This window comes from Coturnix japonica, chromosome 22 (assembly GCF_001577835.2).
Source record: "Coturnix japonica isolate 7356 chromosome 22, Coturnix japonica 2.1, whole genome shotgun sequence".
NCBI classification, from domain to species: Eukaryota; Metazoa; Chordata; class Aves; order Galliformes; family Phasianidae; genus Coturnix; species Coturnix japonica.
Window position 1 is genome coordinate 2698612 of NC_029537.1, and position 22565 is coordinate 2721176.

General features: G+C 49.8%; 1 protein-coding gene across 2 annotated transcripts in view; it reads right to left on the reverse strand.

The window, feature by feature from the left end:
• The window catches only part of XPO7 (exportin 7), a 36280-nt gene that overhangs the window by 11344 nt on the left and 2371 nt on the right, over window positions 1–22565 (reverse strand). Inside the window, exons 2-20 of one of the 2 annotated variants that reach the window (XM_015883155.2) lie at window positions 16024–16170; window positions 15523–15616; window positions 14563–14729; window positions 13370–13435; window positions 11360–11464; window positions 9941–10106; window positions 9428–9501; window positions 9042–9161; window positions 8741–8887; window positions 8444–8616; window positions 7251–7444; window positions 6389–6494; window positions 5036–5171; window positions 4333–4406; window positions 3323–3403; window positions 2606–2669; window positions 1060–1168; window positions 612–718; window positions 162–250 (exon numbers count right to left, since the gene is read on the reverse strand). In XM_015883155.2, coding sequence (XP_015738641.1) covers window positions 162–250; window positions 612–718; window positions 1060–1168; window positions 2606–2669; window positions 3323–3403; window positions 4333–4406; window positions 5036–5171; window positions 6389–6494; window positions 7251–7444; window positions 8444–8616; window positions 8741–8887; window positions 9042–9161; window positions 9428–9501; window positions 9941–10106; window positions 11360–11464; window positions 13370–13435; window positions 14563–14729; window positions 15523–15616; window positions 16024–16170 — 2219 coding nt within the window. Of the gene's footprint in view, window positions 1–161; window positions 251–611; window positions 719–1059; window positions 1169–2605; window positions 2670–3322; window positions 3404–4332; window positions 4407–5035; window positions 5172–6388; window positions 6495–7250; window positions 7445–8443; window positions 8617–8740; window positions 8888–9041; window positions 9162–9427; window positions 9502–9940; window positions 10107–11359; window positions 11465–13342; window positions 13436–14562; window positions 14730–15522; window positions 15617–16023; window positions 16171–22565 lie in introns of both variants that reach the window. The other variant, XM_015883154.2, reaches the window with a different exon arrangement.

The following is a 22565-nucleotide window of genomic DNA, read 5'->3' on the forward strand; positions in this document are numbered from 1 at the left end:
GGATGCAACAAACCCCAGCATGAAAAGCAGAGCATTAGGATGCAACAAACCCCAGCATGAAAAGCAGAGCATTGGGATGCAACAAACCCCAGCAGGAAAAGCAGAGCATTGGGATGCAGACACCATCAGGAGGGCTCAACAGACACCGAATGCAAGGATACATCCACTCAAACAGCATCATGAAGCTGGTCTTGGCGTTGAAGGCGAAGGCGATTCCCCTCAAGTCTCTCACCAAACCAACCAAAGTTCTCTGCGTTGCAAAAGAAACAAAGGGTTAAAACACAGACACATTAATGGATCTGTTCCTTTCCAGCCCCACCAGCTGCATCCTGTTGTCCCAATCCAGCCCAGTTGGACGGTTCATCCTCCCAGGTGCAAGAAAACTCCTTTATGCTGAGCCAGGGTAGTGATAACACTGGGGTATTCTGTTCCCAGCAGAATGAAGGTGGGCTGATAAGCCTTTAATTATGAACTACAACTAGAGGAGCACAGATACAACTAGACCTTGAGGAGCACAGAGAGCATCACTGCTTCCCCATGTGATAAGAGGAAAGCAGCCATCACAGCCCAGCCTTGTCTTATCAGAAAGGAGAATCCTGTGCCCCACTTACTTTTGCCTCTTGTTCATTGAATGTGTTTGTGCTGAACATCTGTGCCACGGTCTCGAAGGCGGCTGTCAGGGGAAGCATGAACTGCTCGTACTGATCCTCATCTTCTCCTGTAATGAGACAGAACTTGGGAGGAAACAAACTGCACATCCCTGCAGGTTTGCTTCATCTGAGACAGCACAGCATAAAGCAAGGGGACCCAGAGCTGCCAGGCAGCTGCTCTATCACTGCAGCTCATAGCAGAGGCTCAGAGCAAACCCTTGGGTTTGAGCTGGACAAAGGAACATCTTGGTCCCAGCTCTGAGCTCCTTCCCCTTCCTTTCTCACTCCCCATCAGCTTTTCCCATCCTGGCCTCCATTGTGGAGGAGCTTATAGGGCTCAGCACAGCACAGAGCCAGCATCCAAACAGCACAGTCACTGCTTTGCTCCGGATCCCAAAGAGCCAAGTACCTAAATCCACCATGAGAAGACGCCCAAGTGCAGTGTAGAACGTAGTCCGACATCTCATATCAGTCAGGTTGGACTGATTGTTAATGCCCAGGAAGGAAAAGTGCTCACTCTGCAAACAGAAGAGAGAGGTTAAAGGGGAACCACCAGCTCCTGCACCCATCACCCTCCTGCTTGTCCTATGCAGGAATGAAGCTGTGTAATATCCTGGCTGCCAGTATATACTGCACTGCCTCTATTCATATGGGAACTGCCCAGAGCCAAGAGGAAGCCTTGCTTTGCTTTGCTTTGCTTTGCTTTGCTTCCAGAACACTGCAGCCACACGCCCCTCTTACTCATGGTGTCACAGCTGTGCAATACAGCCCCTGCTGGCAGATCCCTGCTCGCTCTGCCTTCATGCATGGGGAAGCAGCAGCCCCACATCCAAATGCAGCTCCCATAGGAGCACTGCTGCCATCCCATCCCATAGAAGCAATGCTGCCACCCCATCCCATAGGAGCACTGCTACCACCCCATAGGAGCACTGCTGCAAATCCCATAGGAACACAACAGCCATCCCATAGGAGCAATGCTGCCATCCCATCCCATCCCATAGGAGCACTGCTACCATCCCATAGGAGCTCTGCTGCCATCCCACCCCATAGGAGCACTGCTGCCATCCCATAGGAGCAATGCTGCCATCCCATCCCATCCCATAGGGGCACTGCTGTCATCCCATGGGAGCAATGCTGCCATCCCATAGGAACAATGCTGCCATCCCATCCCATAGGAGCCCTGCTGCCATCTCATCCCATAGGAGCACTGCTGTCATCCCATGGGAGCAATGCTGCCATCCCATAGNCAATGCTGCCATCCCATCCCATAGGAGCCCTGCTGCCATCTCATCCCATAGGAGCACTGCTGTCATCCCATGGGAGCAATGCTGCCATCCCATAGTAGCAGTGCTGCCATCCCATAGTAACAATGCTGCCATCCCACCCCATCCCATAGGAGCACTGCTGCCATCCCATCCTATAGGAGCACTGCTGCAAATCCCATAGGAGCAATGCTGCCATCCCATCCCATAGAAGCAGTGCTGCCATCCCATTCCACAGGAGCACTGCTGCCATCCCATCCCATCCCATCCCATCCCATCCCATCCCATCCCATCCCATCCCATCCCATCCCATCCCATCCCATAGGAGCACTGTTGCCATCCCATAGGAGCAATGCTGCCATCCCACTGCTGCCATCCCATTCCTTCCACCCCAGCCCTTCCTCCCTATCATTGCTCTCCCCATGAAAGCTGATGCATTACAATTGGCCTTCACTCTCCCAAGCAGTTCCTGCTGCCCTTTGGCTCCACGTGCAGCAGTGCTGACTGCCACCCACTGGACACAGCAGCCCCACACCAACCCATTGGGGATGAAACCTCCCATGTCATTATAACCCTATAAACAGAGAAATCCCATGTTTGAACGTGATGGAAGAGAGGAAATTGAGTGCATCCAAGTGGGGGTTCCCTCAGCTCCAAAGGGCAGATGGAGCAGTTAAACAGGTGAGGACTCACCGTGTGATTGTTCAGCATGAACTGCACAGCGCTCAGCTTCACCAGCTTCCTGACGCTGCTGTACGTGGGGGGGGGGTTAAGGAAGCTGCACTCAGTGTATACGAACACCCCCTGCAATGCATGCAATGCATGCAATGCACCTCCCAGGGCACAACTGGGGGGTGTCTGCTTTATTCACTGTAACACCCCCTGCAATGCATGCAATGCCTGCAATGCACCTCCTAGGGCATAACTGGGGGGTGTCTGCTTTATTCACTATAACACCCCCTGTAATGCATGCAATGCATGCAATGCACCTCCCAGGGCACATCTGGGGGGTGTCTGCTTTATTCACTGCAATGGAGGTTTCTCTGCGGTTTGTTTCAACTCTTAGCAAGTCGCATGCATCTCTGCTGCAGGGATTTTGCTTTTAAACTCTGAACGGGGAGAACAAATAGGAGAGCATCAAACAGAGCACGGCTGCAAAGCAATGAGGGCTGTGGATGCTGAGCTGCAAAGCAGTTCTGCTGCAGAGTTAAAGCAGGACGATGCTGCAGCCTGTGGTTCTAACTGCACATCTAAGTGACACGTGGATGGAGCGCTTTGCACGCTCACTATCTTCTCAGTACCCACAAATTGAAGCAGTTCAGTGATCTGAGATGCAGTGTTGCTGTTCCAGCTGAGCACCCGGCTGCTCTTCCCTGTGTTCTGCACCCCACAGCTCTTCATAAAGGATATCCAATGGAGAGGTCATTGAGCAGCTGCAGCGTCTTGGAGGTGATGGGCTCACACCGACCCCAGTACTTCAGGTTGGTGATGCTACAAGAGAGGACAACAGGCCGGGTCAGATGCTTTGCTCAGCCTCCCATTAACTATACAGAGCATCTTCCTAATCCAAAGTCACCCACCATCATCAGCTCCACCCTCCACCGAAAGCAACAGACATTACAAAGGCACGAAATACGGGTATAAAATTCACTGTACTTACATTTGGTTGACTAGAAAATTATCCTTCAGATAATCTTCACTACTTGGCTCCCAAGCTACACTGGCCCATACCCAGGCCCTTGGAATTCTGTGGCACTCCAGGGCTGGTTTCTGCAGCAAGGGTAAGAGAATTCTGCGGCAGTGACTACATGCAGCCGCCTGCAATTCTGCACCTGCACCATCCACTGTCAGCTGCAGAATTCTAGTAGCCCTTGCTTCTTTGCCAGGAGAGCCACTTCACCCCTTGACAACGTGCAGCTCAAGGCACGTGAGGGCAAGCAAAGGCCCATGCACTTAACAAGGGGGTGATGCTAGAGAAGCCAAGGGGAGCTGGGACGTGCTAATTGACAATAGGTTGGGTCCAGAGAGCTGTCTGTAATGGGGGAGCTTAAGGGGAAGGACCTGAGCTACTCTGGCATTGAACAGCACAACTCGTGGTCCCCTCCACACAGAGCTTTATGGCTGATGAATGGCAATAGTCCAGTGTCAGGGCACTGCCCCCTCCCTGACTGCTTTTACACTGACAAAAGAATCCACGATCCTGGTGTACAGGTCAGTTCTGTGTCTCCGCAATGAGCCCAGGCTGGAATCCACGGTGGTTAAATCAATCCTGTGCGTGACTTAAACCCTCCATCACAGCCCATAATACTCCCATGTAGTCAGATGTTACAGCTTTGAGCCAGCAGCACTCCCTCATATTCCACATTTACACCTTCAAACAAGCCCTGGAACCTCGGCTGCCTGCAAACAGCAACACTTACATCTTCCCTATGAAGACGCTCAGGACCATGGTCTCATCGTTCAGCCCCAGGACCTCAGAGAGCCGGCGGTACAGCTGGGGGGGAGACAAGAGCAACTCAGAAACCACCAAGAAAGCAATGAATTAATGATCGAGGATCGCTCCATTTTCACCTGCCCTCCCCTTATTTCAACCTGCCCTCCCCTTATTTTCACCTGCCCTCCCCTTATTTCAACCTGCCCTCCCCTTATTTCAACCTGCCCTCCCTTTGCAACCACGGGCTGCTGGAAGAGAACCACGTTCTGAAATAAGGACGTGTTCTTTATATGCTTTTGAATGTCTTTTTACATATGTGAAGATGCACTGAGTGTCCAGTCCATCTATGACTGCCTTCTAATATAGAGAATGGCTATTTATCTGCACTTAAATACCAGGCACATATACAATATACGTATACAATAGCTTGGGTTCCTCCTGGGTCTATGCATGGAGTGACCTTCACATGTATGTAGGCTTAAGGGACTCACATAATGAAGCTGGTGCATAAAACCAGACCCACATCTCAAGTTTAAGGCTCCTTCCCCATTGTTTCAGCTCAAGGTTTGCAGTGTTCATTGTATAGAAATAGGAAATAGAGCGTGCACGGCTCATAAGTGCCACCCGCTTTCATTCTAAAACACGAAGCTACGACTGCACTTGGCAAAAGGCACAAAGGAATTGATTACCTTGGAAGACTTCTGCACCTGATCTCCGATATAGATCTTGCGGAACTGCTCGAAGAAGCTCAGCATGGCAAGCTCCAACTTCTCATTGCCGGCCTGAGCCAGCCGTGAGTCCGTCAGGTTCATCAGCTGCAGCACCCTGCAAGGAGGGGGGGATAGAAAACAGGTCAATGCTGCTGGATGCAGGAGCACCGAGGGGCTTCTGGCACACGGGGCTGCTTCCAGCGGTGGGTTTGACTTTCTGCATTGCTGGTTTAGGTCAGCAGTTAACTAAATATACAACAGGACTGACTGGCATGCATTCCTTTTCAATGCAAGGCCACACTATGTTTCTGTGTCCCAATAGGGATAGCAGGCCCTGGATTTAACTTGCTGCAGGAGGGAGTTTCAGGTGCTGGAGCATTTATCCAAGGGCTGATGCAGCCTGTTAAGCTTTGCTTGAGCCCTGAATGAACCCTTATATGAGCCACTGAATGATGACAGCCCAGCTGGCCTTTGTTGTGAGCCCTATGGGAAGCTGTGAGCAGGGCTGGGACTGCAGGGTAACACACATAGAGCAAAACAGGGGGTAGAAGAAGTCATATCCCATCTGGATGTCATCCCATCTGGCCAGTGCCACAAAGCACGGATGCTTATGACCCCCTAACATACACGCTGGCACTGAGAGCTATGAAATGCACACAAGGTCTCACCATTTCCTCTCCATTAACTACATGGGAAGCCAAATGCTTGATGTGATTGATCAGCCCTGGCTCTCATACTGGCCCAGGTCAGGCTCCTCTTCCCACCCTTCCCGCACAGCAAACAGGCTCCAGACTACAAGGGCTTGTTTGCAATGAACAGTCCACACGTGTTCACACATCCAACAATTGGCTCTTGCACTGCAGAGCGTTTCCCATCCCCCACATCCATCAGGTGTTACAACATAAAGCCTTAAACACGTCGAGAAGGGCTGCAATATTTGCAGTATAAGGACAAAACCTACTTTGGGTTTTTAACTAGGAAAGATATCCCCCCCCCCCCCCCCTTAAAATGCACGTATTCTCACCAGGTACACAGATGCCTACACATTAATACCTTTCCCCCCCCCCCCCCCCCCCCCCCCCCCTCACCATTCATTTAGTCTTCAAGGCATTTAAACCCACATTGAGCTCCTTTCTTTCATGCTCTTCCCCTCTTTTCCTCTTCCTTACAACCCAGAGCTCCCAATTGAGTAAAGCAGCAGCAGAAACCTGCAGCCCGAGCTGCCATCTCTCCTTTCATGACGGCCAATTCCACACTGTTCTTTGCATTGAAAAGAGGGGATGAACACGGTGTTAACAGCTCTTTTATGGACATCAAGGGCAGCATCCCTACCGACAAACCAGCTCTCCATCCATTGCATCCTGCTCATCCGTGCTGGCAAACGACACCCTACCACCAATCACTGCCCCGATAATATAGACGAGCCACGTCAGGCGCCCTGCAAGCAACAGAGGACATCAGAACCAACATCACATCACAGGGAGGAAGATGAGAGGTTCAGGTTGGATTCTCAAGGAATATCTTTCTGTTTTAATGCCAAGTGTTTCAGCAGAGCTCAGTTCTTACACGTCTTTACTAGCAAAGGAATAAAGGATGCCAGGTCTGCCTGGATGCTGTTCGTTATTTAAAGGTGCTTCAGGAGGAAGCTGGAGTCTCTAAACTTATATGCAAGGAAGGAGAAGCCAGCTTTGTTATTAGAGAAGGGGTGTAACATGGCTCTACCTGCACCTCAAAATGAGGTGCTGCTTTTTCCTATGGCTCATGCTAAAGGATTCCTAAAGCAAAGAGTGCAGAGCCTGCCCCATGCTGCAGGCAGACAAAGGTTTGCAGCTTCCTCCCAGTTATTCAGAGCTCAGATGGACGAATACTCAACACCCTCCATCAGATAAAAGGCAGCCGGGGCAGCAGGGCTGACAGACCATAGAACATGGATCCCATAGATCAGAGAACACCCTTAAAACCCATCTCTGTACAGACTGGGTGGGCAGATGCGTGATATCATTCCCCATAACAAGGTGTGCAGTCTATTGCATGGCAGCAACCCCTGCAGCAAGCACTGCTGTGTGTGCTGGGAGCATCCATCCACCATCAAGGATATTAAGTACAACAGAACACTTAAACAGGGGGACACAGCCAAAATCTGGCTGCTCTGTGTGGATTTAATGCAGGCTTCCATTGCTCCCCCAGAGCTCACCTTCCTGCACTGCAACATCCATGGGGCTGGCGGTGGCGCTTTGCAGCAGCTCCTGGTACGACTGGGCCGACTGGTCAAAGAGCTGCACCAGCAGAGCACACGTCTTCTCATACTCACAGCGGCCAATGGTGGAGAGCTGGTCCAGCTGCTGCTGCACGAGGCCGGTGTCATCCAGTGGATCCTCCAAACCATCCCTGTGCAATGAGAGCAGCTTAGATGAGGATTTAGAAGGCAGCGATGGGAACATAAGCTTATGGAGGTGCTTTCCCTGGGCACACAGTGCGGTGAGTGATGTCCTTGTCATGATACAGACTGATCTAATAACCTGCACGTTGCTGCAGCCATCAATCAGGAAAGCATGAGAGGTTCAAATGGAAGGGCCCCGAGGAGCAGGGATGAGTCAAGCTCCTCTTACATCCTTATGTTCCATACAGTTAGTGTAGTGCCAAGAACAACTTCTGTCTGGCTGTCTTTATTACATAAGGCTTCCCATCTCTCTGGGTGTTTCACTTTGCTTCTCCTCTAACTGCATTAACCCCAATGCTACACAGCACTGTGAATGCCAATATGAAATGAACCTGCTGCTTCGTTGGGTGGCTCAGGAGGGATAAGCTGATTTGTCTTCCCTTCAGAGAGGCATTCAAAGATTATTATATTATTATTATATTCCTGTGCTCATTTGTTTCCATCAGATACACGCAAACACAAGGTGAGACCCATTCCAGGCAAATAAAGGCACTGCAGCAGGGTCCTATGGGCTGCTTTCCTTCACTTTGAAGTAAAACAGACACTTTCAGGTGTGATTTGTGCCATCCTAGAGCAGGTTAAACATGGAGTGAATCACTTTGTGTGGCTGATCCCTCTCTGTTAGGATACAGTGCAAATGGCAGGATGCAAGTGGGTAACACAGGGGTAGATGGCACCTATGGCACCTCTGAGACCACCCGCATCAACCTGGGATGTCTGAGACTGACTGAGGCTTAAAGGAAACACAAAAAAAGCTTAGAAAATGCTCCTTTTTTTCTCTATAATAGACAGAATGTGAGATTAAGGTAAGCTGAAAAACCCATTGGGGACCAGCAGAACTTCCTTGTTTGTTCCTTAAAGAAAACTCAGCACGGAACCATTAGAGCCTCATGTGTCAGATCCTGGTGCCTGCAGCAGCATCATCACCATCTCTCTGCATTTCATACCTCAATATGATGTGCACAGATTCCAGCCTGGATGTGATATAAGCCTTTGTGACTTCTGGCGTGTACGTTTCCAGCATGTGAGGCTCGGTGGCTTTCACGTAGGGCACCGACGCCGCCAACCGCTGCCATAAGCTCAGCAGGTAGTGAACACTGTTGGGTGCAAACTCCCAGTGCTGAAGAACCAGCAGAAAGGGAAGGAAATTAGTGGGATGTGCTTGTTTTAGCCACTTGTTTTGACTTCTGTAGCACTGTAGGAAGTGCTGAGAGCCAACGAGGGTGGGTGGAAGCACCTCGTACCTGCAGGCTGGTGACGGTGAAGTTGGCAATGAGTCTGATGACCTCGGGGTAGTTCTCCACCTTCACCAGCTCCCCCAGCTGGTAATTGCTTTTCAATCGAGCCAGCAATCGGCAGAACTCGTGGTAGTTGTTTGGGTCTGATAAACTCTAAGGGGGGGGGGAAATAAAAGAGAGGAGAACTGAGAACCAGCACTGCTTGAAAACGGGAAGAAGCAGAGATGGAAGCAGCAAAAACAAAGGTGGGATGTGGACATTAGAAAGCACTTGTAGCAGAGGATTTCACTGCAGCCGTAAGACTCACCTGGGGGTTTTCCAGTATTCGTTTGACTCCATCAACGAGATGAGACAGAAACTTTGCTCGCTCTGCATTGTTGAAGAGGGATCTGCGTACGGAGGCGATCTGCACTAAACAGGACAAAACCTGAAGGACAGAGAGAATGAGAAGAAAAAGGATGAGAACAACAAGGAATGATTCAGTTCTCAACTCAAAGCTCTGAAATCTCACTGAGAATAAATCCTGAAGGTGTAGGAGCGAATGCTGAGTGAATGAATGGGGTTAGAAACAGCAGAGCATTGCTACTAATACGAGGTCCTTATGGGACCCTCAACAGCACAAAGCCTCATGGATGAGCCCTACCAGCACCTGTAGTGCAGCCTGTAATGAACATAACACAACCCAGGACTTACCAGAGGAGAAAACGAAGGAGGGATGGAATGATAAAGATCAAAAAACAGCTGAAGGGTCGAAGAGTCCAAGAATGCTGAAAGAGAACAGAGCATTTTATTGACACCAGCTCCGGTTACTGCCATGCAGAGACCCAAAGCTTAACAGCCCAAATCAAGATGAGCCGCCCCTGTCACACAGAGGAACTGAGCAACGTCTCCAGTGGATTTTTACATCTTTACATAAGTTCCTTTCTGCCTTTTCCAGAAATAAACCAGCTGATACGTGACAGAACCGCAGGGGAACGTTTAAAGGAGGCAGCCTGTAGCACTGCCTGCAAAATGCCTGCAAAGGGTGGCAAGAACAGGTGACAAACTATTCATTATTTATAGCTCCCCCCCCTTCTTTCTTCCTAAATAATTCACTGTTTCTTGAATTGGCCTCAATGTCTGGCACTGTATGTACAAGCTGTATTGAGTCACCCAGACTTGCAGCTGGAAGCTCCCATCCAGGCTCTGTTCCCACAATAGAATTACCTGATCTCCAACTGGTTGGGATCTGCACAGTGCAAAGATCATCTGAGGACTCATCCGTCGACGTGCCGATGAAATCAAAGTTCAGGCAATTGTGAGTGAGCTTTAGGAGCTGCATGAGCAGACCGTGCTGGCTCTCGTCGTTTAGGTTCAGGTTCTTCCCCGAAGCCTGGAAGATACAGTGGGTTCAGAAAGCAGGAATAGGAAAATCAAGGGGAAATCTGTGTCTGAGACACCAGCTCAGCTTCATAGGGATGCAGCAGCCAGCCCTGCTGCCCCACACATCTATAGACAGTATCAGCCTTCACATGGGATGGATAAACACGGGCTTCCCTTTCCACTTGGTTTGTGCTGCACAGAGAGAAGCAGCCAGGCCTTCCAGCCTGCAATTCCAGCATGAGATTCATGAGATACAGCAGTTCTTACTGAGGTTAAACACAAGAATCCACGCTGTGCTTGACAAGCTCCCAGCAGCAGGGAATGCTGTCACTGCTCCTAACCCTCGGATGGAAAGGAGTGTGTTCATTTCTGCTGCACAGACGATCCCTATCAGCCCTGCTCCAGTTACAGTGCCCTGCTGTGCACAGGGATGACACACACAGCGCTCTCAGGTGACACAAAGAACCTGGTGGGTCTGAGACGTTGGGTTGTTTCATTGCAGCTTAAATGCAGCGCTCAGGTCTGCAATGTTCAGGTTATTAGATCCAGGGACAGGCCGGCCTCTCTCTGCTTTGTATTACTCAAAACCAAACCAACCTCTTCCAGCTTAGTCCTATTGCAGATAACACATTGCAGTGCACTGACAGTGCCAAGAGCTGTGCCAGCAGTGCAATGTCTCCTTCACTCCCTCCAACAATGAGTTATTCTTCTGGGGCAGCCTGTGTGCTGTTCTATGGATGCTGATATAAGCGTGTTTCTAGCAGCCCAATCCATCAGCAGATACACTCAAAAGGGATTTGGGCATTAATATGGAGCCCGTCCTGCTTCAATACCTTCCACAAACACAAGCAAGGCTGCACTACACTCAGCTGAGCCACCCGGGCAGGGGCTTCTCATCACAAAGCTGGAGGAATCCCATTTGAATGCATGTGAAAGATCGAATGCATCCTCAATGCACCTGAAAGAAACAGCTGGATTCAGATGTTACAGGGGCTGCTCAGGAGGGTGGGTGCACAAGGAATGGAAACCAATGTAAATGTGCAGGCTGTGCTTCCTTTGGAAAGCAGGATAAGATCAAACCATGCAATGGCTGCACAGATAACAACAACCCAAGTGGGAGCTTTCCTAAAGAGCAAACTCAGAACAGAGCCTTTAGGACAGGAGCACACAATCCAAGAGCTGCAATGGAAGGAACATCAGCCCAGAGGCCATTGCCCCAACTCACAGCCCCCATTAACAGCCACCAAACGACGGTTTCCTTACCTGCTTCAGTAAATTGCATGACAGTGTGAAAATATCAAATAAAGATGAATCTCGGAAGGAAGAGGCGATTTTCCTGTGCTTGGTCAGTGGATGAGTAGTATCAGCCTGGGGAGAGAGAAAAGAACTTAGAACTGGTGGGTAGAGGTGGGACAAGGCCAGCAGAGCACACAGCAGTGCTGCAGGACCCAAGGTTTCCATGTCCAGCATGGGCTGCAATGGGGGATATGTGCCCTCTGTGCTCCCTTCCTCTGCCCTCACCTCCTCCATGTTTAAAGCACATTGTTGGCTTACAATGTTCACCTATAACACTGCTCTGCGGCATCCATCTCAAGTTTATTTAAACCTCCTCCAAAGCTGGATGGCAGCTGGTATTTTCCAACAGGATGGAATAGAAACTTGAGCATTGCTTTGTATCCCTGAGAGCTGAATCCTACCTGGAGCCGCTGGGCAGACACTTGGTCAATTACCAGCAATTAAAAGGCCTCTGTCATATCCTGAACCTGCACAGATGGGAAGAGAACTGGAAGGAGAGGCAGCCAGCAGCAGTTTGGACTTGGCGTTATCTGTTCTAAACTCCAGATCTGGATCTCCCATCGGATCAGAACAAGAGATGACATGGCAGGCAGATACACACGGATTGCTTTCCAATGGGGAACAAAGAGCAATTCAGTGAACGCATTCTGAACGTGGACTAACAAAGGCTTAAGGCAGCACAGACTGCGTCACTCATCACACACAGGATGGGTTATGTGATGGTTTGCATGGGGATGGAGCAATAAGGCTTCCCAAAGTGATTGCAAACCTCACTTATAGCAAACAGGTCCAGCTAAACAAACTCCTGTAACACAGCACCTCCAGGCAAGTCTATGCAGCTCTGCAGGATGGAAACTGAAAGCTCTATGCAGCTCTTAAGCGCTGCGTCCTATTTGTGCTGTGAGCTTTTACAGCATCAGCTTTGGCCTATGGAGCTCCAGCAAATTCTGCCCTTGCATAACATCAATGGGAGTTTAAATAGTCAGCAGGAAAAGCTGGAGGACAAGGTGGGATCTCTCTCTTTTCTTTGCTTGTTTGTTTGCTGTACGTGACCCCATTGTAACGAGTGGGGATGTTGATAGGAGAAAACGAAGTGAATTTGGGTGTGAAATGGATGCAGATGTTGTTCAGGTTACAGTGAAGGGCTCTGGATGGTGCTGAACATCAAATTTCAGCTGGAGAAATTGGTGTTTTGAGCTGACCAGGATCAAACCTCCTCCAGCATTTCCAGTTCTGGAAACTATCTGTCATCAGCCTTCAAATCCCACACAGGATCAATCCATCCTGCTGCTGGGATGAGGCCATTTACTAACAGAAGTTACAAGTTTCCTTAGTAAGACACTAGAATCAGCAAAACCCCAGTGTCTTCTATGAGCAGTGGAAGCCACTATGCAATATATAATGGTGCCAGTATGTTCTATGAGCAGTGGAAGCCACCGAAGTCTGTGCACTGGTCAGGGGGGTGATGTAAGAGCACCAAGCAAAGCCACAGCCCTCATTAACCCCAATGAACCTCAACTGTTTGGGTGGCACAATTGAGCACTGAATGAACTTTAAGAGCCTCCACAACCTGACAAACCCTCTTTGTTTTATCGATACCTCCTGGCACAAGAACTAAGCTGTATCGATGCACAGGTGGTGGTGATGCCCTGATGCTCTGGATGTGGTCCTTGCTGAGTAGGCTGGACTCATTTTGATCTCAGAAGATTACATGGAAGTATGAGAGGAAGTGGAAGATGCTGGGATGCTCCTCTCAGCAGCATCTTACCACACAGATAATGGGACTGTGTACAAAAACCAAACGAGAAGAACCAAATCCCACCCGCTACAACAGCTCTCCCCACAGCAAAAAGCAAAACAACCCATAGAAAAGAAATACATAAAAACCCCCGACAATGCACAGACACGGCAGAAACACGACAATATGAATGAGAAAAATTGGACACTTACTTCACTGAGGAAGGCTGTAGCACTTACTTGATTAATTTCATTAGTTAGTTGGGACAGGATTGTCACTCCTATGATGCAGTGCTCTACACTATCCTGAGGAAGGAGGGGACAGGGAAAGGAGTTATTGCTGGGCTGAGTTCAGGAAGCATCAGTGTTAATCACAGACCTTTGTTTGGAGGATCCCTAAACATCATTCCATACAACGTCCCCATATTGCAGTATTACGACTGGGAAGGAGCCTGGGAGCAATAGCAACTGCTTCATCCCTGCAGTATTAAGACTGGGAGCAATAGCAAATGAGAGTTTAAACATGAAATCCTTCATCTTAATAACAGTCTGATGAAGGGTTTGGTAACGTGAGCTAATAAATCACAAGCTCCTTTTTATTTAATCCCTGTGCTTATTCCATACCCCAAACCTGACAAGATTGGAGATGCCGATGGTTTATTTTTAAAGCAGTTTCCTTGGTTTTAACAGCAGTTTCGCAGACATTTCTGCACCATTCAATGGCTCCAGAGCTGTCAGATGGAAACAGATGGAAACGCTGGGAAAGGAATTGTTCCTTTTGAATTGCAGACCTGGAATAACGCGAGCAGCCCCATGGGCTGAGTGCTGAATCACAGCCTGTATCTTAGGGAAGGGAGCCCATAAGGAGCCCATTCTTCACAGCCTTTTTGGCCTCTGGTTCCATTGCCAACAGGGGCTGTGCTGTGAAACGAGTCTGCTATGGAGACCTCTTCACTAGTAACACCAACCCACTTAAATGGGTCCGGAGTATTAACCTGCATTGCTCCTCTGCCCCACTTTCTGTTCTGTAGCTAATAAATGTTTCCTTCCCCAGCTCCACCTTGCTCAGCACATCCTGCTCCAATCGCCCTCATCTCTTCCAACTTCCAACACCAAACTCACCTGCAATACAAATTCAGGCATGTTTAGATCCGGGACTTCAGCACTTCTTTATGGGAGCCACCTCTTGCCCACAAGCTCAGTAGTTAAACACTATCTATAGAGAAGCCATTGGAACCCCCCCCCCCCCCCCTCTATCGAGATTAAATGAGGACAACTGGCAAAACAGGTCGATTTTTAGCTTTCAAGCCTTGGAGTCACTGTTTAGTCAACGAATGTAAATTAATGAAGGACCAAACAGAGCTGGCAGAGCAATACATTGAAACGCAGAGGCTTTAAATCCCACAAGACGAGCATTCAGCTTAAATTCTGACCTGTAAGAACCTCGTGACGTCCGTGATCACGTTCCTGAAGACGTATTCATCCTTCTGACAGTCAAACCAGCCCAACTTAGTGATCCTGGCATAGAGCTGGATCAGTGCTTGCGTGACAAACGTGGCCAGCTTCGGCCTGGTGGCAAGGTAGTTGAGCACATAGTTCCCTGCAACACAGAGAAGAAGTTTCTGCAGACACAAACGGAGCAGCTGGAGCTGAGATGGTGATGCTGTATTAGATGGTGATGCTGCATGAGGGTAAAAGTCTCCTTGTGAAAGCAGTTAAGAAGAAATAAATCAATTCTAAGATGAGCACGGCAGCGGGTTGGATAAAAGTGCTGATCTCAGTTGTGCCTTGAAGGCACTGAAGCAGTGGGACAGATCTGGATAGCAGACACAGGTGTGAGCTCCTCCTCCAAAGCTCATTTATTCAGTGCTACCAGAATAAACCCCGTCCTATGCACACACACGTGGGGAGGGAGAAAAGCTGGGCAGGTTGATGAGATCTGTCCTCAGGGATGATCATTTATTGCAGCACTTCTACAAATGAAAGCAGATTCAGAGCCCTTCCCTGGAGGAGAGGAAGCATCAGGGAAGAGCATTGGAACAGAATGACTGCTCCCTTAGGAGCATCTACCTGATGGATAGTTCAGAGACCCAGAAAGGATTCCAGTTTGGATTGAAGGGGAAAGCACTGCTTGTATTCTGACTTCCAAAGGGAACTAGCAAAGACTCATTCACAAGGCACACAGCCATCAGTCCCCTCCATCCTCAGCCTGGAGCTCTACCAGCAAACAAAGCAGGAGGTGACTGAATGGAATGGAACTGCTGCTTTCTACTCTGTTACACTGTTCAAGTGTAACACGGAAGAGGCTGCAGAAGGCCTCCCACTCGTGGATGGAAGCGTGCACAACAACCTCTGCCATTCACTTGCTTTGCAACACTGAGCCTTGTACTCACGGATATCGATCCGCTGCTCCAACGGTAGCGGGTTGTTTGTGCGTGACACGAGTTTCGTAAGGCATGTAGCTGCCAACAACTGGGAGTAGGACGACTGCAAAGGAAAACAAGGCATTAATGCACAGGTCAGAATATCAAGCAGTGCTGGATGCTGAGCTAACTGCAAGCTGGGAATATGAGCTTCAGATCTCAGCTCCTCTGTACCTCTGTGCACACACAGACCCCCCAGTCTGTGAGCTGCCATTCTAATTCCTTCCATGCAAAGCCTGGCACAGCTGGGTGGCAGCCTGCATAGAATGCAGCAAAGCCCACCAGACATCACAACTAACAACTACATGCAGCTAATGCTGCTGCTGCACTGCTTGCCAATGCTTTCCTTGGCACAGGATGGCTCCAAATTGAAACAGACACACAAGCACATTGGGTGTGCAAGACAAACGTGGGGCCAGCAGCCCCATCCATGTCCATAGGATACAATGGAGATAGCTTTGCTTTACATACACTCCCTCTTTCTAGAAGCAGCTGGCACTTGCTCAGGCAGTCGGGGCTGTTGGTGAACTCAACCAGGGCCTTCTCTGCCTGCAGTCGTGTCGCAGTGTCTGTGGTCTCATAGAGCTGCTTGCACAGGTTCTCTAGCTGGGCTAGGCTCTGGAACACAGAGAAAAAAACAAGTGAGAAATCAGGTTTTGAAGTTTATTTGCAGCCTGAGAGCACTGGCACAGCTGCTCCAGTGCCAAGCAATGGCAACAACCCCATATCTATATTGCAGGGCAGTGTAACAGAGCTCAGCATCCCGGGATGCTGGAAGGATCTGGCTTTAAACCTTCAGATCAACCTAAAGTAAAGAGAACAAATGATGCAATGGATGCTTCTGTACAGGGAAATACAAGCACCAGGCAGAGCTTGTGCTCAAACAACTGGAAAATACTCACTGTGATCCAGGCAGATGGTTTCCCCCCCCAAGGTGTCCTAGTTACAAAGCAGCTCAGTGGATTGATATCAATATTCCCCCCGGTTCTTCTTGCTGCATTGCCAAGCAGGTATTTCCCTCTGCTGCAGGGCTGCTTGCAAAGCTTCCAGGAGGAGCCCATTAGAAATGAAAGGCAGCAGCAGCAGCTTGCTTTATTCTTGTCAGGGGCAGCCCTGCACTTCTTATGCACGAGTGCAGCAACTCCACACCAAACCAGCCCAGTTTTGATGCTGCCCAGGCCATCACCAGGTGAGACAGCAGCACAAGGGACACAAGGAGGGGCTGTGGTTGCCCTACCCCAGGTAATGGGGACAGATGAGTCCTATGAACAACTCCACTGCTTGCTGCCAAACCTGCTGCTGGCAGAGGGCTCCCCAGGCACTGCCCCATAAGGACCCACAGCCTGGAGATGTAAAGGGCTCTTGAGAAGCACTTGTGTTTTTAAGAGCTCTTTCTGGGCAGTTTTATACCTCCTGCATGAATTCCTTGGGCTCAGGCATAGATCCTTCAATAACAGCCTTCACAGCTCCAACAAGCTCCAGTTCTCAGCGCTGTTGGGGGCTCAGTGGCAATACCCCATAGCTTTTGTTCAGGCTGGATGTGACCCAAGCCAGCCCATGTGCAGAACCCAACGTATTAACTCCATATATATTCACTCTATATGCCTATAATAAGCTATAATCCTCTGCAATCAAGCCAGCTTCACTCCTGCATGGACACTGGGGCAGCACTACAGCAATGCTTCCTCCTTTAGGTAAGATAAAAAGGAAGCACTTAGTGTAACAGCCACGCAGTGTGAGGGCCTTGTGTGCTCCAGATAAGCACTAAAGCATGAGACAGCAGAGCACATGAAGCATGAAAACGCTCCGGTGTTGGCTTTGCTGAGGGTCAGCAAGGTGAGTTCATTTCATCTGTGTTCTTTGAGCAGCTCTGAAAATATCACGGATGAAACAAGCTTCTCCAATGGAGCTGAGGAGGCCAGCTCTGAGTGCAGGCAGCACAACAGGCCCAGGCTGCTGGGTACATAAGACAGCGATGGCAATAGAAGTGCTGAGTCGTGCTTGAAGTGCTGAGTCACAGCAGGCAGCTCCCAAACCTCCCCTGCTGCCTTTGGTGCAGCACTGCAAGCCTGGATTTAGGTGCATTGTCAATACAACCTGAGACCGGCCAGCAGCAACCAAAGCACTTCAAGCCCTGCAAACAGCCCCATCCATGGGAGGGATCCATATAGAGGATCCCCATCCATGTAAAGGATCCATATAGGGGGTCCCCATCCATGTAAAGGATCCATGTAGGGGATCCCCACCCATGGGAGGGATCCATATAGGGGATCCCCATCCATGTAAAGGATCCACATAGGGGATCTTCATCCATGTAAAGGATCCATATAGAGGATCCTTATCCATGTAAAGGATCCACATAGGGGATCCCCATCCATGTAAAGGATCCATATTGAGGATCCTTATCCATGTAAAGGATCCATATAGGGATCCCCATCCATGTAAAGGATCCATATAGGGGATCCCCATCCATGTAAAGGACCCATATAGAGGATCCCCATCCATGTAAAGGATCCCTATAGGGGATCCACATCCATGGGAGGGATCCATATAGAGGATCCCTATCCATGTAAAGGATTCACATATGGGATCCCCATCCATGGGAGGAATCCATATAGGGGATCCCCAGCCATGTAAAGGATCCATATAGGGGATCCCCATCCATGTAAAGGATCCANAAAGGATCCATATAGGGGATCCCCATCCATGTAAAGGATCCACATAGGGGATCCCCATCCATGTAAAGGATCCATATAGGGGATCCCCATCCATGGGAGGAATCCATATGGGGGATCCCCATCCATATAAAGGATCCATATAGGGGATCCCCATCCATATAAAGGATCCATATAGAGGATCCTTATCCATGGGAGGGATGCATATAGGGGATCCCCATCCATGTAAAGGATCCATATAGGGGATCCCCATCCATGTAAAGGATTCATATAGGGGATCCCCATCCATGGGAGGGATGCATATAGGGGATCCCCATCCATGTAAAGGATCCATATAGGGGATCCCCATCCATGTAAAGGATCCATATAGAGGATCCCCATCCATGTAAAGGATCCACATAGGGGATATATCCCCTATCCTCAGATATCTGCCTGCTGAGAGCAGCTCTGGAGCTCAGGATGCATTAGAAAAGCAACCCATCCATCTTATTTACACCACGAGCTGCAAATAAAACTCATCACGGCGCCGGGTTTTCCCCACGGTGAAGCCAAACAACGTGTGATCATCTTTAAAATGATAAACACTACAAGGAATAGAACAGCTGCCTACAAACGAGCCCAGGGGGGGGGGGGGATGCAGAATTGATCCTATATTACACGGTTGCTTAAGCAACGCTCTTCACATCCAGGGGTTGCAATAAGCTCCAGGCAGGTTTAGTTCAACAGGGTTTGAGTTCAGCAATTGAGGGAACTCACGCTGTGCTTGGCATGGCCAGGATGGCAGAGATGGAGCAGTGAGCACCATGAGCCCCCAGCAGCATCACAGACACCTAATAGGGGCTCCAGCATATCCAACACAAGCTTTGCTGCACATGGGTCTTACCCTGCAGGATATACATGGCTGTAAATGCTCAGATGTGCTGTTTCAAGGCATTCCTTCCTTATACCTTCTACTCACTGCCTCCCTGAGCCTGCAACATTCTCCATAACTTACTTCCACCTTGAGCACATCCATCTATTTTCATATCCCCCAACTGATTCCCCCTATATCAGAGGCAGACCCTGCATATACCTGGGATGCAGAGGGCAAGCAATCAGCCTGCAGCTCCTCATCACTGTGTGCAGCATTAGTGAGCCATATGAGCTGCTGTTTGGGGTTGGGACCCCCATACTACAGCTATTACCTGCTATGGGAGGATGATGATGATGATGATGATGCTGAGAAGTCAATGCTTTACCAAACACATGGAGGGCCCTGGTGATGGAAGGGACTCAGGCTCAGAGAGCTCAGGTCACTCCAGCTATTCCAACCAAGAATAAAACAAGCTTTTAAATGGAACAATCGAACCCTTAACCACCCCATGCATTGCCCTGAGTGCTCAGCATTGTGAAAGCCAGCTCTGGTGGCTCATTGCTCCCTTTGGTTAAGGGAATCTTGACTATAAATTGCCTGTTTCCATTTATCCTGCTAATAACAGAGCAAGAAAACTTACTTTTGCCACTCCCGGATATCTCAAGAAGTTATTTATTAAGTTATTAATTGCAGCAGCTCTTCCAGGCATCTCCCAGGGCATCAATAACGAGCTCTCATTGCTTTCCTATAAGATGAATGGTCTCCAAGTGGAGCTGAAGGGGATTTCTTTAGGTCCAGCCCTGCTATTCACCCTGCAGCACTTCAGATCAATGCTAACACCCCATGGAACTTTGCACTGCCAACACTTGCAGTGCTCAGAAACAAGGCTGGTTTCTATCCCCTCCCTGCCACATTGAGCAGCAGGAACCATCCATAGCAAAGCAAGCTTGAGAACCGCGTGAGCTCTAAAGCTCCCCCAGTGCTGCTCAGACTCAATAAAGCATTGCAGATTACCTTGGGTTTGCTGTTTGGGCAATGGATGCTATCTAGTGCTAAAAGAGAAGCAGCAGAATGAATGCTTCCCAGCAGGACGGCCTTGGACTCTCACTCCTGTAATCAGCGCTTGCACAAACAACGCGTGGTTGGTGCTACAAGGGCACTGAGCTTCCCAACAGGAGCTGAAGGGAAGCGTGGAGGTGATGCAGAAATAGCAGCTCAGGTGCATGTGGGTACAGCAAACAGGAGCAGGTCAGTGCAGAGGTGTGAGCAGCGGGAGCAGTGCTCAATGGGCACTGCTGGTTGGCTATGGACAATACAACCCTATGGGATGATCTGCTGGGTGTGTTTGGCTTTCTGTTGTGCTGGGGATGCACACAGCTGTGCAAGGGATGCATGCAGAGCCGTGCAAGGGATGCACACACACACACAGCTGTGCAAGGGATGCACACGGAGCCGTGCAAGGGATGCACACACACACACAGCTGTGCAAGGGATGCACACACAGAGCCATGCAAGGGATGCACACAGGGCCGTGCAAGGGGTGCACACACACAGAGCCATGCAATGCAAGGGATGCACACGGAGCTGTGCAAGGGATGCACACACACAGAGCTGTGCAAGGGATGCACACACACAGAGCTGTGCAAGGGATGCACACACACAGAGCTATGCAAGGGATGCACACACAGAGAGCTGTGCAAGGGATGCACACGGAGCCGTGCAAGGGATGCACATACACAGAGCCATGCAAAGGATGCACATGGAGCCATGCAAGAGGTGCACGCGGAGCCTTGCAAGGGATGCACACACAGACAGAGCTGTGCAAGGGATGCATGCACACAGAGCCATGCAAGGGATGCATGCACACAGAGCCGTGCAATGCAAGGGATGCACACAGAGCCGTGCAAGGGATGCACACACAGAGCCGTGCAAGGGATGCACACACAGAGCTGTGCAAGGGATGCACACACACAGAGCTGTGCAAGGGGTGCACACACACACAGCCATGCAAGGGATGCACACACAGAGCCGTGCAAGGGATGCACATGGAGCCATGCAAGAGATGCACACACAGAGCCATGCAAGGGATGCATGCAGAGCTGTGCAAGGGATGCACACACACAGAGCAGTGCAAGGGGTGCACACACACAGAGCTGTGCAAGGGATGCACCAAAGCTGGATGAGAAGAAGTTCACAGATTACAATGGTTACTCTTACAACTGAGTCACACAAGAGCATTTAGAGCCAAACACCTCCTTGAAAGCACAGCCGAGAAGCAGAAAGAGAAAACTACAGCAAAAATACAGTTGTAAGTAGTAAAATTCCACCTCTGCTCCAGCAGATGCTGCATTACCCACACGGAGGTGTCAGCAGCAACAAGTTACTCCGCTTTCCAGCCCCAACCCAACGCTCTTTGCTGCTCCTTTGCTGCCTCGGTGCAGAGCATCCAAGCAGAGCAGTTATAAAAGAAAAGCCTCGTTTGCAGCAGAAGTGCAGCCAGCTCTATTTATAGAGGTAGGGCTGCACCCTCCCTGGGCTCCTTAGAAGCTGTGGGCTTCTAAACCCCCTTCAGATGCATTGGGAGGGGGATGCTGTATGAGCACAGAGCCCTGCAGGTAACAGAGACCCCCCAACCCCTGCTGAGCACACACTGTGCCCCCAATCCCTGCAGAGCCCATAGGGATGGACCCAAACAGTGCCCATCCCAATAGACATCCAGGTTTGCTCTGCATGGCTTTGGGATGGAAGGAGTAATCCCTGTGTGCTGCAAAGCAGAGCATTGCAGGGGATGCAACATCCAAACTGAGCCCACAGTCAGATAACACAGAGGAAAACAACCTGGTTTCCTTTAAGACTCCAGCTTCCATGCTGTCCTATAGGAGCACCATCTCTTCTTGCGCCTCCTTCCTCCCAGCTCAGAGCCAGATTACCACGAGCAAGCAAGATTCACATAGAAGAGACAGCAGATTTCATGGGGCATAACCATTTGTTAGCAGAAAGAGCCACAGAATGAATTAACAGCAAACATCCCCCCATAGGGACGTTCACTAAGCACAGCCCATCTCAGGGCTACAGCATAGAAAACATTCGAGCAGAAGGAAAGCAGAAAGAAAGCAAAGATGAACAGATCTGCTTGCAACGTGATGTGGGAATATAGATAGAGGATAGAGGAATAGGGCTGTGTTTGCACACAGAGTGAGTGCTAATGGTCCCTGCTTTGTGAGCAAGTTTAGGCAATGCTTCCAAACCTTGGAGCCATGCATCCGAAGGGCAGTGTGAGCTTGCTGATGGATGGACAAGCTGTTGTGCATCATTGGAGGATGCAGGGCTCTTCATATCACAGCACCTGATTTGCACAGCTGCTGCCTCAGCATCACTGCAGCTTCAGGGGCAGACACTGAGCAGCTCCTCCTTTAGTGCTGCACATGAGGAGCACGGCACCCAGCTGCAGCTAAAAGGCATCACAGTCTGCATCACCTCCAGCT